The following is a 14,766-nucleotide window of genomic DNA, read 5'->3' as shown; positions in this document are numbered from 1 at the left end:
TCTGTCTTCTAAACCCAGTTATGCAGGAATAGGGACACTTCTGTATCTCAGCAAGCATTGGGCTCAGGGCAGCAACAATCCAAGGACAAGGTGCCTGTCTGTCACAGGGTGAACATCACAGACAGGGCTGGCAACACCATTAAGGCCGATTAGGCATTAGCCTAAGGTGCAGATCATAAGGGGGGGACACAGGTTAGCTATCAAACAGTTGGTTGGCGCACCACTAAGCTTGGCTTAGGGTTCAAAATAATCTAGCACCAGGACTGATCACACACATACACACACATATACCAGGGCCGATTTAGAGTTGCCAGTCCACCTAACCTGCTCGTCTTCAGGTTTGGAAGGATCGGAAGCACCCTGAGCAAATCCTTGATGACATGGGGACATGAACCCTGATCTCCTTGTTGCGGGGTAATAGCACTGCCCAGGTTTTGTGACCTATGGCATGAAATTATTGCCTTTCTCCACAGCTTCCCCTAATAAAACATCCACAACTACGACTCAGATTTGTGAGTTAAACTTTTCACATATCAGTAATAAAAATGACCATTTCCATCATACATGTCCTGTACAACTCTTCCGTACTTCTCTGCCACTCCTGACTTCCTCATACAATACCACAACTCCTCTCGAGGCACCCTGTCATATGCTTTCTCCAGGTCCACAAAGACACAATACAACTCCTTCTGGCCTTCTCTAAACTTCTCCATCAACATCCTCAGAGCAAACATTGCATCTGTGGTGCTCTTTCTTGGCATGAAACCATACTGCTGCCCACTAATCATCACCTCACTTCTTAACTGAGCTTCCACTACTCTTTCCTATAACTTCATGCTGTGGCTCATCAATTTCATCCCCCTGTAGTTACTGCAGTCCTGCACATCCCCCTTATTCTTAAATATCGACACCAGTACACTTCTTCTTCACTCCTCAGGCATCCTCTCACTTTCCAAGATTCCATTAAACAATCAGGTTAAAAACTTGTCAAACACTTGGGGGCGTTGTTACCCTGTGAAACCCAACAGACAGACGTAGACACAGGGTTAAAGCAATAAGAAGATCCTTTTAATTCTTCTTTTCCTTTGCAGTGCCTCCAAAGCACCACAACCACAATAAACAGGCAATAAAATAAATAATCAAACACAATAATTCTCTCCTCTTCCTCCCAGCAACTCTGTCACACTCGTCCCGACTCCGGCTCGCTTGCTGGGTCTTCACCAGTCCTTTATATAGTCCTTGACCCAGAAGTGCTTCTGTTCTTTCACTCACATGACTTGCTAGCACTTCCCGGGTCAGATGGAGATTTGGGTTTTTCTTCAGCCCAGAAGTACTTCGAGATTCCTGTCCTCGTGACCTGGGAGTACTTCCGGACTATAAATACGGCACAAGTCCTTCTGTTCCTTTACAGCTCTCCCTGTTGGCACCCACGGCACCCAACAGGGCTGCGCAACCAAACTCCAAGTTCTAGGATGCCCTGTTGCAATCCGGGACACCACCAGATCCCAGGGATGCTGCCATCTAGCGTTTTGGGGAAGGCAGTGACCAGGAAAAGCTGCCTACCCCCATCCTTCCATCACAGGGCGTCCCGGCTGGGTTGAGTTGAGTTGCTAACTTTACTGCCATCTCTCCTAAACATCTCATGTCATCAGGACCAACGTTGTTTCCATTCATCATTCTCTTTATAGCTGCCCTTACTTCCTGCTTGCTAATCCGTCACACTTCCTGATTCACTATCTCCATATCATCCAACCTTCTCTCTCTCTCACCCTCGCTCTCTTCTCTTTCTTTCTCTTCATTCATCAGCTTGTCAAAGTAAATGAATACTCAAAAAATTGCAAAGGTACTACTACAAAGTACTTTAGCTTCTCAAAGCAAATGAGAATAAAAACCTAAAAATGATAATTCAACAAAGAAAAGCAGTTAAAAAGGTAAATTACGCAGAAGCTTTTTTAACAGAAAACTGCAGCAAGAAGCCTCCATTTAAGTAAAAATACGCACTTGATGTAATTGCATTTAAAAAGATGATGTGAAATGATTTTGTTAAGTTATTTCACACTTTAAATATTGTCAGTTTTATATACAGTAATCCCTCCTCGATCGCGGGGGTTGCGTTCCAGACTCCCCCTCGATAGGTGAAAATCTGCGAAGTAGAAACCATATGTTTGTATGGTTATTTTTATATATTTTAAACCCTTATAAACTCTCCCACACTGTTAACATTATTAGAGCCCTCTAGACATGAAATAACACCCTTTAGTCAAAAGTTTAAACTCCACGACAAGACAGAGATGACAGTTCTTTCACACAATTAAAAGAATGCAAACATATCTTCCTCTTCAAAGGAGTGCCAGTCAGGAGCAGAGAATATCAGAGAGAGAGAGAAAAGCAAACAATCAAAAAATCAATAAGTGCTTTTGGGCTTTTAAGTATGCTGAAGCACTGCGATAAAGCGTCATTTTTAGAGGAGCGTCCGTATCCTCTGTGCAAACAGCCCCTCTGCTCACACCTCGTCCGTCAGGGGCAGAGAATGTCACAGAGAGTGAGAGAGGCCGAGAAAAGCAAACAATCAAGAACCGCGCAGGAAGCATATCGTATATCATTGAGGAGTTTTATTTAATATGTAATACATGCTCTGATTAGGTAGCTTCTAAGCCATCCGCCAATAGCGTCCCTTGTATGAAATCAACTGGGCAAACAAACTGAGGAAGCGTGTACCATAAATTAAAAGACCCATTGTCCGCAGAAATCCGTGAACCAGGGAAAAATCCGTGATATATATTTAGATATGCTGACATTTAAAATCCGTGATGGAGTGAAGCCGCGAAAGTCGAAGCGCGATATAGCGAAGAATCACTGTACTTTGCTTGGAAATTTGCCACACCATGTGTTTGGCAACACAGTGCACATGCAAGTGAGCTGGCAGACATCAGATGAGAATTCAAGCACGTAGTAAATGTGACTACAGTCAGGATCAAGGCAAACAATTAGGGGGCGCTCTCCTCCGCATCTACCCCTGTCCCATGTCGCTCCCAACTGTGCTCCTCTCACAGATCCATCTGTTTTCTGTGGCACATTGGGAAGTTTTGAGGCCCTCACTGTACACGTTTTGGAAAATCAAATACTTGACACATTAGTATCACGTGTCCCATTCCTACAGTCAACCTCAGAAAAGAACACCACAAAACAAAACTCTTCACTGTGTTTAGTAGTCGTGAAGTCATCCATGAAACACATTTTAGTGTCAGTTGTGCGAAGGCGTGAACAAAATGAAATTTGACTTGCTTTGCTTATCACTAACTACATATTTCAAGCAATAATTAACAATGGAGAAAACATAAGAAATCTCAGTTTATTTGACCTGACAAGGACACACAAAAGAAAAAGAATCCCAGGAGACACTGGCAGGTTCACTAATGCAAGTCTACTCCATTCTCACTTCAACAAAAACCAAAAACGAAGGCATTGTCCAGTCCGCCAATAGAATTAGACTCAGCAGGTCCTTGTGAAAACACCACACATCCAAAAATCTCACCTAGAGATGAAATGGAACCTCATCTATAGGCAGTGATGTCACTTTGGCCTTTGTCAGGCTCGCCAAAGGAGTTTCAAAAACAATCCTGGCTAGTATTTTAAATCTCCTCATAGTTATCATGTCGCCATTACAATAAAGCCTGAATGGGCAATTCTACTCTTTCTTATTCTTTCAGTCTTTCACAACCTCTGAGTCAGTGGGCACTTTTTCTGAGACTCTTACAGGCCTACTTCCCCGAAAGACATGATGTTGCATCTCGTGATAGCTCATCTGCTCACTTACTTCACTATTAATACTTCTGTGAAAGCCACAGATTTAGGGGATTCATTCTATAAACTGTATTTATTCAGAGTTCAGGGCCATATTTCTCTGATATTTAAAATAATGACCACCTTAAAGAGTTCTCAACCTTTCCAGTATGACTAGCTCAGATGAAGTGTTTAATTTTATTGTAAATACTGTCCATACAAAAAATGTGGCAGGAAACCAAGTGTCACTTCCCAGACTGTCATACTTCCTCTGTGAAATATTCATTTCCTCAGGTTTCTTTAAATATACCATCTCTTATTGGTGCAAACGATTTTCTTTTTTTAATCAAAATTTAACTTGGCCAACATATTGTATTAATACACTTTATTTTGAACAAGAGTGTATTCTCAGCATGTCTGCCGATATCCACTACGCCACTGTGAACTTCTCACAGAAGAAACCGAATAAAGAAGTATTGAGGATACAAGAAGGTGAGGTCTTCAGGCTTGTTTGTGTCTCTCTGGGCTTAAAGATCTGGTGGCAGTTTTACAAATCGAGACGGGTGGGATTAAGGGGGTGTGAGGCAAGCTGCAGAGGGAGCTGATGTGGCCGATTGCACCATATTAACTTGATTGAAATATATTTGAAGTTTTAATAAAGTTAGGCACAGAGAGCAGAATAAGAGCCTCATTGGGGTGTATGGGAGCAGCAACAGAGCAGGGTCCTGTCAGGGTCAGGTATTCTTATGGAAGTGTCTTTGGCCAAAGGGGGCTTAGAAACCTGACACTGTCTACTCTCTCTATATAAAATCCTAACCCTAACAGTGCAACGATTTTAGGTGACATTTTCATGTTACGTTTTTTGTCACACCTTAAATCAGATTTATTTTAAAACTTACATACATATGTTTGGTACCATTCTTTTCTGAATTTATCAAACTTTAATGTGATGTTGTCAGGTTTTCAGATTCTAATTCCGTTTTCAAAATTATAAACTATAATATCAAGAAAGTTGTGCATCGAGCACAGTGGACCACAGATTAACAAGAACAATCGATAAGAGAGTAAATATTTTATTCTCATTTTATGATTTTTATTCCGTTAAATAATAATAAATTTTTCTTTTACATATTTATCGAATTTCGTGATTTTGACTCCAATAAATAGTAATTTTTCTTTTGTACATTTACAGATTTTACTAATATTCTAGCCGCAACTGGGGGTTGGGCACCAAAGGCGCCGGGGGGTTTATATAAGTATATATGTATATATATGTATTAAATATATATATATATATATATATATATATATATATATATATATATATATATATATGTCAGGGATGCCAGGGGCCATGACCCGCCGGACGTCATGAGGGACCGGATGTGGGTCTGTGCCCACCCTGGATCACGTGGGGGTCGCCTTCCTGGTTGTTTTGGGGGCCACGGGTACAGGGCATGGAAGCTCCACCCTGTAGGGGCCCGTGGTCACTGCCAGGAGGCGCCCCAATGCCTTGGGGACCTGTTACCCCAGCACTTCCGCTATACCAGGAAGTGCTGGGGGGAAGAATTAGGACGGCGCCCGGAGAGCTGCCGGGAGGACAGCCGGCACTTCTGTCACGCTGGGGCGTGGCCAGAAGAGGAATGCCGGGAACACCTGGGGCTCATCCGGGGACTCTATAAAAGGGGCCGTCTCCCATCATTCGAGGCTGGAGTCGGGAGGCGGAAGGACAAAGCTCAGGAGAGCTGTGGAGACAGCCCGAAGAAAAGGCATTGTTGGCAGGACTGTGTGTGATTAGGGTAATTGTGCACGTGACTGGGGTCTGAGTGACCAATGGGCTGGGGTCTTTGTGACCAGTATTTGTAAATATAACTGTAAATAAACGTGTGGTGGTGATTTACAACATGTCCGCCTGTCTGTGCCCAGGCCGGGTTCACAATATATATATATATATATATATATGTATATATATGTATATATATATATATATATATATATATATATATATATATTTATTTTTTTTGTCACAATAAGAGACTTCAGATATTGCAAGAAGGTTTGGGGCAGCCACCCATACAGTGCATCTGGAAAGTATTCACAGTGCATCACTTTTTCCACATTTTGTTATGTTACAGCCTTATTCCAAAATGGATTAAATTCATTTTTTTCCTCAGAATTCTATTCACAACACCCCATAATGACAACGTGGAAAAAGTTTACTTGAGGTTTTTGCAAATTTATTAAAAATAAAAAAGCTGAGAAATCACATGTACATAAGTATTCACAGCCTTTGCTCAATACTTTGTCGATGCACCTTTGGCAGCAATTACAGCCTCAAGTCTTTCTGAATATGATGCCACAAGCTTGGCACACCTATCCTTGGCCAGTTTCCCATTCCTCTTTGCAGCACCTCTCAAGCTCCATCAGGTTGGATGGGAAGCGTCGGTGCACAGCCATTTTAAGATCTCTCCAGAGATGTTCAATCGGATTCACGTCTGGGCTCTGGCTGGGCCACTCAAGGACATTCACAGAGTTGTCCTGAAGCCACTCCTTTGATATCTTAGCTTAGGGTCGTTGTCCTGCTGAAAGATGAACCGTCGCCCCAGTCTGAGGTCAAGAGCGCTCTGGAGCAGGTTTTCATCCAGGATGTCTCTGTACATTGCTGCAGTCATCTTTCCCTTTATCCTGACTATTCCCCAGTTCCTGCCGCTGAAAAACATCACCACAGCATGATGCTGCCACCACCATGCTTCACTGTAGGGATGGTATTGGCCTGGTGATGAGTGGTGCCTGGTTTCCTCCAAACGTGACACCTGGCATTCACACCAAAGAGTTCAATCTTTGTCTCATCAGACCAGAGAATTTTGTTTCTCATGGTCTGAGAGTCCTTCAGGTGCCTTTTGGCAAACTTCAGGCAGGCTGCCATGTGCCTTTTACTAAGGAGTGGCTTCCGTCTGGCCACTCTACCATACAGGCCTGATTGGTGGATTGCTGCAGAGATGGTTGTCCTTCTGGAAGGTTCTCCTCTCTCCACCTCTGGAGCTCTGACAGAGTGACCATCGGGTTCTTGGTCACCTCCCTGACTAAGGCCCTTCTCCCCCGATCGCTCAGTTTAGATGGCTGGCCAGCTCTAGGAAGAGTCCTGGTGGTTTCAAACTTCTTCCACTTATGGATGATGGAGGCCACTGTGCTCATTGGGACCTTCAAAGCAGCAGAAATGTTTCTGTAACTTTCCCCTAATTTGTGCCTCGAGACAATCCTGTCTCAGAGGTCTACAGACAATTCCTTTGACTTCATGCTTGGTTTGTGCTCTGACATGAACTGTCAACTGTGGGACCTTATATAGACAGGTGTGTGCCTTTCCAAATCATGTCCAATCAACTGAATTTACCACAGGTGGACTCCAATTAAGCTGCAGAAACATCTCAAGGATGATCAGGGGAAACAGGATGCACCTGAGCTCAATTTGGAGCTTCATGGCAAAGGCTGTGAATACTTATGTACATGTGCTTTCTCAATTTTTTTATTTCTAATAAATTTGCAAAAACCTCAAGTAAACTTTTTTCATGTTGTCATTATGGGGTGTTGTGTGTAGAATTCTGAGGAAAAAAATGAATTTAATCCATTTTGGAATAAGGCTGTAACATAATAAAATGTGGAAAAAGTGATGCACTGTGAATACTTTCCGGATGCACTGTATATTATAATCCAGGCTGAAAAAGGTAGTTGTGTCAAAATTACCACTGAGTAGTTTACACTATCTGAGTCCAAGACCGAACTGATCACTAGAGGAAGGGGAGTGGCTTTTATGGAGAGTTGACCAGAAGTGATGTCGTAAGTTGTTACGTTTATATAAGCCCTTCAGCATGTGTGTGACAATATATATATATATATATATAGACACATAAAATTACACACATTATCAATTAAATAATAATGACAATAATGGAGGATTTGAAACAGTTTCTAGGTTTGTGCTAATGACGTACCTTTAATCCATGTAGTTTGAGTGACGGTGAACCTTATGAAGGAAGGTGATGATTTTGATTAAACAACAACCTAGGATGCCAATTCCGACCGTGTGTTGTATGATAAGATTACTGGGTCACTTTTAAAGCTGTAGGATCTCATGGGCACAAGACCAATGGATCAGACAGAGACAATCCCTTACAGAATTTCAATGAGATACATCCGATTTCCGATGGCAGTATAACTGAGTATAATTTTCGGAAAAGTCGGGTGACACAGCTATACAATTATGACTGAACTCAGCAAATCTGCACAGTAACTGATCCAATAGCGCATACTGAAACTAATTTACAATCTTAAAAATAAAGGATCTTAATGGCGCATTACTGGTCGTGTACTCTTCATAGATCTGTTGCTTGACACAGAAACGTTTCATTCTGGGGAGGTTTCTTTCCACATGAAATTAGGTCTTTGGGCTTCTTTAATGCAAGTATTGTAGGTGACTACTAACAGATCAAGAAAACCAGAACTGAACTTGGGTTATTGTGCATCAACCAATCTGATATCATTTATTGTTATGGATCTAAATAAAATGTTCTTCCTGGATGCTTCATGAGGATATTTTATTTTGGGAACCACAATTGATTATAGTGTGGCATCACTCTGAGGAACTCCCTTTACTTGAAAAAGGACAGACATGTGGTCAGATGTCTTGCTTTCTTTGCACATACTGTGCATAATAATTTAAAAAGCTGAATTTGAAAGGTGCTGGTCAATGAATCTTTAACTTGGATCATGCATGAAAACCATTTTAATATTTTTGTGACAACCACTTATCTGTCACTTTGCATCATGGTACTGAGCAATAGTGGTGGGGACTCCTTTTAACACATTAACTGAGAAAGAGACACCTGAACAGAAGGTTATTGTAGACAAATCACATGTGCTTTGGAAAATAGTTTGGCAAAAATGGCATACAAACCTCACACAGTTACGGAGTTGGCAGCATGGCTGCTGAACAATCTGTGGAGTTTATTGGTAGATAAGCAAATACAGCATATATATACATATATATATTGTGATAGATGGCCGGAGACTTTGCCCCACCGGGAGGCCTGGAGAAGCAGGGAACCAGGAGAGGGGCAATTGCTACCCCAGGATACAAGAGGGCAGCCCTCTGGGATTGCATGGGAACCACAGAGCTGGTAGGTACGCCTGGATGGTTTCAGAAGCCATGGTATACATCACTTCTACCACACCAGGTTATCAAAGAGCACCTGGAGCACATCCGGGTGCATTATAAAAAGGGCTGCCTCACACCATTCAGGAAGCCAGAGTCGGGAGGAGGAAGACAAAGCTTGCAAGAAGAGGAGTAGAGATGGCAGAAGAAACAAAAAAAAGTATAGTCAAGGACTGAGTCAATGTGACTGTTTTGGGCACTGTGTTGTGTGCAAGAAAGGACTTTAAAATAAAAGTGTGTGCTTTAATCAGTGTGCCTCCGGCATCTGTCTGTTTCTGGTTAAGCACTGGTATAGCTCCATCTATTGTCACTATATATATACTATATATACTGTACTATGATCTGCTTCTCACAACTGAAAGAGGGCACCATGGTGGATGTTAGCCAACTTGCTGACCAACCACAAGCGTTACCTGGTAGGTAACCACCTATACAATCAGACTGTGATTCAGTCTACGAATGCCATGAATGTAATTACCCCGATCTACATGCTGTCAAATGAACGAACCACACGCCGTGGCGCAACATTAGAGGCTTCACCGCTGACCCCCGAGATTCGATTCCCACAGGGAGTGGAGCGAGTGTGTACACCTGATGAGCCCAGAATTAGGGTGAAACACATGCCGCGCACTCTTTGCATTATTTGACAGTAAACTATTTCAACCATATATATATATATATATATTTATGCTAGTGTATGCTGTATTATATTATATATATATATATATATACTAATAAAAGGCAAAGCCCTCACTGACTGACTGACTGACTCACTCACTCACTCATCACTAATTCTCCAACTTCCCGTGTGAGTAGAAGGCTGAAATTTGGCAGGCTCATTCCTTACAGCTTCCTTACAAAAGTTGGGCAGGTTTCATTTCGAAATTCTACGCCTAATGGTCATAACTGGAAGCTATTTTTCTCCATTTACTGTAATGGAGTTGAGCTCGAAAGCCGTGGGGGACGGAGTTTCGTGTGACATCATCACGCCTCTCACGTAATCACGCAGTACGTAGAAAACCAGGAAGAGCTCCAAAAAGTGCTGAAGAAAACATGCATTATATAATTGAGAAGGCAGCGAAACAATAAGAAGCGAGCGAGTGACATATACAACCACAAAGCACAGTGTAAACCTAAAGTTTAAATTTAGTTCATAGACAGGCTACCGCTGGCGTTTGTAATTTAGTGCCTGCCCATATAAGGCCGTCCGTCAGCGGCAATCCAATAGAAACACTGCCGCTAAATATTCACGGGTGAAGGACTGTGCTTATGCAAATGATTTGCGGGTGAAGGGCTGTGCTTATGCAAACGAAGATGAGATGGTCAGGGATACACTAGTGCTTGGCACAAACTCAGCGAAAGTGCGAGAAAAATGTTTAAGTGCCGGGTCACGGAAGACACGCACAGGAGCGGAGGAGCGACAGTGCCATCCCGGCCGGTTAATGGCAGGGCTGTCTCACCAGTCTACACGAGACCCGCTGCGAGGCTCCCCAAAAGGCAATTATATTGTCAGCGAAGACGTCTCTCTACACTTTGTAAAAGAAAGAGGCAAGTTTCCTTTCTTTACACCTTTTTTCCTTTTATCCCAAAATACAGCCTTTCTCTCTTAACACTGCAGAGGACACAAAACTAATTTTCTTTAATTGCTGGTAATGCCGGTAAGGCACATTACCACAGGCAGAAATGTGGACGTTCACATAGAAAATGTAATTTCTATACCACAGCTGTCACGTAGCACCTTTCAAAAGGGATCAACTAGAGATGATCCATATACATTTTAGCTGCTGTTAGTACTACTTACCTGTTGTGTTATACCGTCTTTAAAATGTAGTTTAGCCGGCACGCGCGTGGCTATGCCGTCATTTGTGATGCTGACTGCGCTTCTGCCTTAAATGAAAGTAAGCACTTTTAATTTTTTACTCCTTACCCTGAGCTATAGCCCAGACAACTGCAAACACGGGATCGATTTTCTAGACCGCGGCAAAATAATATTATTACTACAGGCAGAAATTTGGACGTTCACATAGAAAATGTAATTTCTATACCACAGCCATCGTGCAGCATTAGCTGCTGTTAGTACTACTTACCTGTTGTGTTATACCGTCTTTTATGTATATATATATATATATATATATATATATATATATGTGTGTATATGTATATATGTATATATGTATATATATATATATGTATGTATGTGTATATTGTCAGGGATGCCAGGGGCCATGACCCGGCCGGGACGCTAGGAGGGACCGGAAGAGGGTCAGAGCCCTGCCTGGATCACGTGGGGTTTGCCTTCCGGGTTGCTTTGGGGGCCATGGGTCAAGGGCATGGAAGCCTTTACCTGTAAGGGCCCGTGGTCACCGCCAGGAGGCACCCCAGTGCCTTGGGGACCTGTTACCCCAGCACTTCCGCCACACCAGGAAGTGCTGGGGGGAAGATTTATGACGGCGCCCAGAGAGCAGCCAGGAGGACAGCCGGCACTTCCGCCACACTGGGGCGTGGCCAGAAGAAGATTGCCGGGAACACCTGGGGCTCATCCGGTCCTCTATAAAGGGCCGCCTCCATTGATTCGAGGCTAGAGTCGGGTGGAAGGAGGACGAGGCAAGAGGAGCTGTGGAGGCGGCCCAAGACAAGGCATTGTGGCCAGGACTGTGTTATTTGGGGTATTGTGCACTTTTGAACTGGGTCTGAGTGACCATTGAATTGGGTCTGAGTGACCAATATTGTAAATATTGTGTTTAATAAACGTGTGGTGGTTTTAAGACAACATGTCCGCTTGTCTGTGTCCGGGCAAAGTTCACATCTGGCATAGTCGGCAGGACGCTCCGCCTGTTTCAAGGCGGGGACCTGTATATCACAAATTTGTTGTGGACAGCCCGGCGCAGCAGGGGACCCCACTCACGTACCGCGGGGGCTGCGTGCACACAGCCCCGCGGGATAAAGGAACCCCACGGACCGCCAGGGGTCCGCAGGAGGGCCGTTATTCCCTGATGCGGGAGGGCGGCGTGCCTACAACGAGTGCAGCGGTCTCCAACGAGCGTGCCGTTGCTGGAGGCGCCCGGGACGGCATGGCGTCAAGAAAGGCCACGCCGAGGAGGTGTCCTCGGTTTGACGAGTCCGGGGAGGTGAGTTCCCTGCCTAGCGGCAGCCGGCCCATGGGGGCCGGGCGTGTTTTCTTTATTGCAGACAGGGACTTCCCGGATCCACGCCAGTGGCAGGCGATGCTGGTCTACGGGCCCGGCAGCACAGCGCCAGCCGCGAGGACTGCAGAGGAGGAGACGCTGCAGCTCGAGAGGTGCTGGCAACAGCAAGGCTGCCGGCAGGCACGTCGACACCGCAGAAGGGGAGCCAAGATGGCCGCGGACCAGAAGTCCCTCCCCCTGACAGGCACGCGATTGGACGGTGTGTCTTGTGTGCCCGCCGATGACTGCAGAGAGGCGGGACCAAGGAATGTCCATCACGGGCAGGGGGGAGACCCGATTGGGCCGGAGGAGAAGGCCCACAGGAAGTGGTCGGCGTTGGAGGCTGACAGACAGGTAGGCTCCGCGTCGGTTAACTTCCTGTCTTTGCCGGCTGCTTTGGCGGAGCTGGAGGCGTCCCTTCAGCCCGCAGAGCAGCGTGGGTTACAGATGCTATGTGCCCTCCGGGCTGAGGTGCTGGCACTGGAGAGGAAGGCGCTCGCGGCGCTGAGAACGTTTCGATCAACAACGGGACGGCGCGGCGCTGGTATCTCCAGCCGGAGAGGTACAGCGGAGACGGTGAGTACAGCCGACTCCGTACAGCATACGGGAGGGTCTGTTGAAAAAGGCTGTGATGATAACGATCAGTTCCGAGTAAGCAGCCCTCCGACAGGAGGTGTGGCGCCGTGGGCTGTATGCGCGGCGAGGGGGGAGTCCGAGAGGACGCTGACTGGACACGGGCTGCTAAGTGCCCCGGGTCCTAGCGCCCTCCTCCCCGAGTCGGCTGCGGTCTTGCGCCGCACTATAGGGATGCAGACGGGAAAGAGGCGCCTTCTTTTCCATAAGGAGTCTCAAACCGTCATGGCGTCCCAGAGTGAACGGAGGAATAAGAGGCTGGGTGCCGATTCCTCCGATATGTTGCGGACGCAGACGGGAAAGGGGCTCGTGTTGGTTAATACGGAGTCGCATATCGTCAAGGCGTCCGAAAGTGAAGGGAGGGGGAGGGAATCCCTGAGGCCGGCGGTGAGAGAGCAGGCGGTGCCGACGGTTCCACTATCGAGAGGGACACGGAAGCCGAGGAGAGGGTGCCGATCAGGCAAGTGCCGGTTGGAGGGGGGAACGCTGCCCGTGCGTGGCACGAGCTGGGTGCTTTGGCAGCGGTTCTGCCCCTGTATTCTCTTTGGTAGGGACGGACCCCGGGCGAGCTGAAGGAACCCCTTCGTGGCGGAACAGCCCTCTGATGTCGGGCCGTCTGCAGAATGATCTCTCTGCCGGTGCGCAGGTGCGCTTACAGCTGGAGGAGCCTACGGGGGAACAAGTGGCTCGGAACAAAGGGGCGTGGAGGTCCCGGAGGGGGTGCCGACCGAGGAGGCCCCGGGGTGCCGGTAAAAGGGGGGAGCACAACCTGTGCGGGCGCAGGGATGCACCATGGGTTGGTGCTCAGATTGTGTCTCCGCCCCTGTCCCTGCTAGGAGTGCGGGCCGACCCGCTATCCTCGAGTGGGACCCGTTTGGGCTCTGCTGCCTTGCGGGACGGGTCGCTCTTACCCACGAGTGGTCTTCGCTGGCTGTGGGGCACTGTCAAGGATGCCAGGGGCCATGACCCGGCCGGGACGCCAGGAGGGACCGGAAGAGGGTCAGAGCCCTGCCTGGATCACGTGGGGTTTGCCTTCCGGGTTGCTTTGGGGGCCACGGGTCAAGGGCATGGAAGCCTTTACCTGTAAGGGCCCGTGGTCACCGCCAGGAGGCACCCCAGTGCCTTCGGGACCTGTTACCCCAGCACTTCCGCCACACCAGGAAGTGCTGGGGGGAAGATTTATGACGGCGCCGGGAGGACAGCTGGCACTTCCGCCACACTGGGGCGTGGCCAGAAGAAGATTGCCGGGAACACCTGGGGCTCATCCGGGTGTTCTATAAAAGGGGCCGTCTCCATTGATTCGAGGCTAGAGTCGGGTGGAAGGAGGACGAGGCAAGAGGAGCTGTGGAGGCGGCCCAAGACAAGGCATTGTGGCCAGGACTGTGTTATTTGGGGTATTGTGCACTTTTGAACTGGGTCTGAGTGACCATTGAATTGGGTCTGAGTGACCAATATTGTAAATATTGTGTTTAATAAACGTGTGGTGGTTTTAAGACAACATGTCCGCCTGTCTGTGTCCGGGCAAAGTTCACAATATATATATATATATATATATATATATATATATATATATATGACAGCAACACTCATAACAGTGACAAAACAATTACATTGACTATCATGTTACGTTATTTTTAAAATGTTTCCTTTTCTTTTTCATAACTTCTTTAACACACTACTTCTCCGCTGCGTAAACGCGGGAATTTTGCTAGTATACTAATAAAAGGCAAAGCCCTCACTGACTGACTGACTCACTGACTCATCACTAATTCTCCAACTTCCTGTGTAGGTAGAAGGATGAAATTTGGCAGGCTTATTCTTTACAGCTTACTTACAAAAGTTAAGCAGGTTTCATTTCGAAATTCTACGCATAACGGTCTATAACGTCCTTCATGTTGAACTTTCTTATTCATGGCCCCATCTTCACGAAATTTGGTAGGCGGCTTCCCTGCGCTA

The 14,766-nt window shown here is 46.2% G+C and overlaps 1 protein-coding gene across 1 annotated transcript in view; it reads left to right on the top strand.

The window, feature by feature from the left end:
- Window positions 1-4,102: 4,102 nt before the first annotated feature.
- LOC120528665 (CD209 antigen-like protein C) overlaps window positions 4,103-14,766 on the top strand; it is a 37,106-nt gene continuing 26,442 nt past the window's right edge. Inside the window, exon 1 of the mRNA XM_039752823.1 lies at window positions 4,103-4,275. Coding sequence (XP_039608757.1) covers window positions 4,197-4,275 — 79 coding nt within the window. The 5' untranslated portion in view covers window positions 4,103-4,196. The remainder of the gene's footprint in view (window positions 4,276-14,766) is intronic.

The sequence above is a fragment of the Polypterus senegalus genome, chromosome 4 (genome assembly GCF_016835505.1).
Source record: "Polypterus senegalus isolate Bchr_013 chromosome 4, ASM1683550v1, whole genome shotgun sequence".
NCBI lineage: Eukaryota > Metazoa > Chordata > Cladistia > Polypteriformes > Polypteridae > Polypterus > Polypterus senegalus.
Note: the sequence above shows the minus strand (reverse complement) of the source record. Positions and strands in the feature narration are given on the sequence as shown.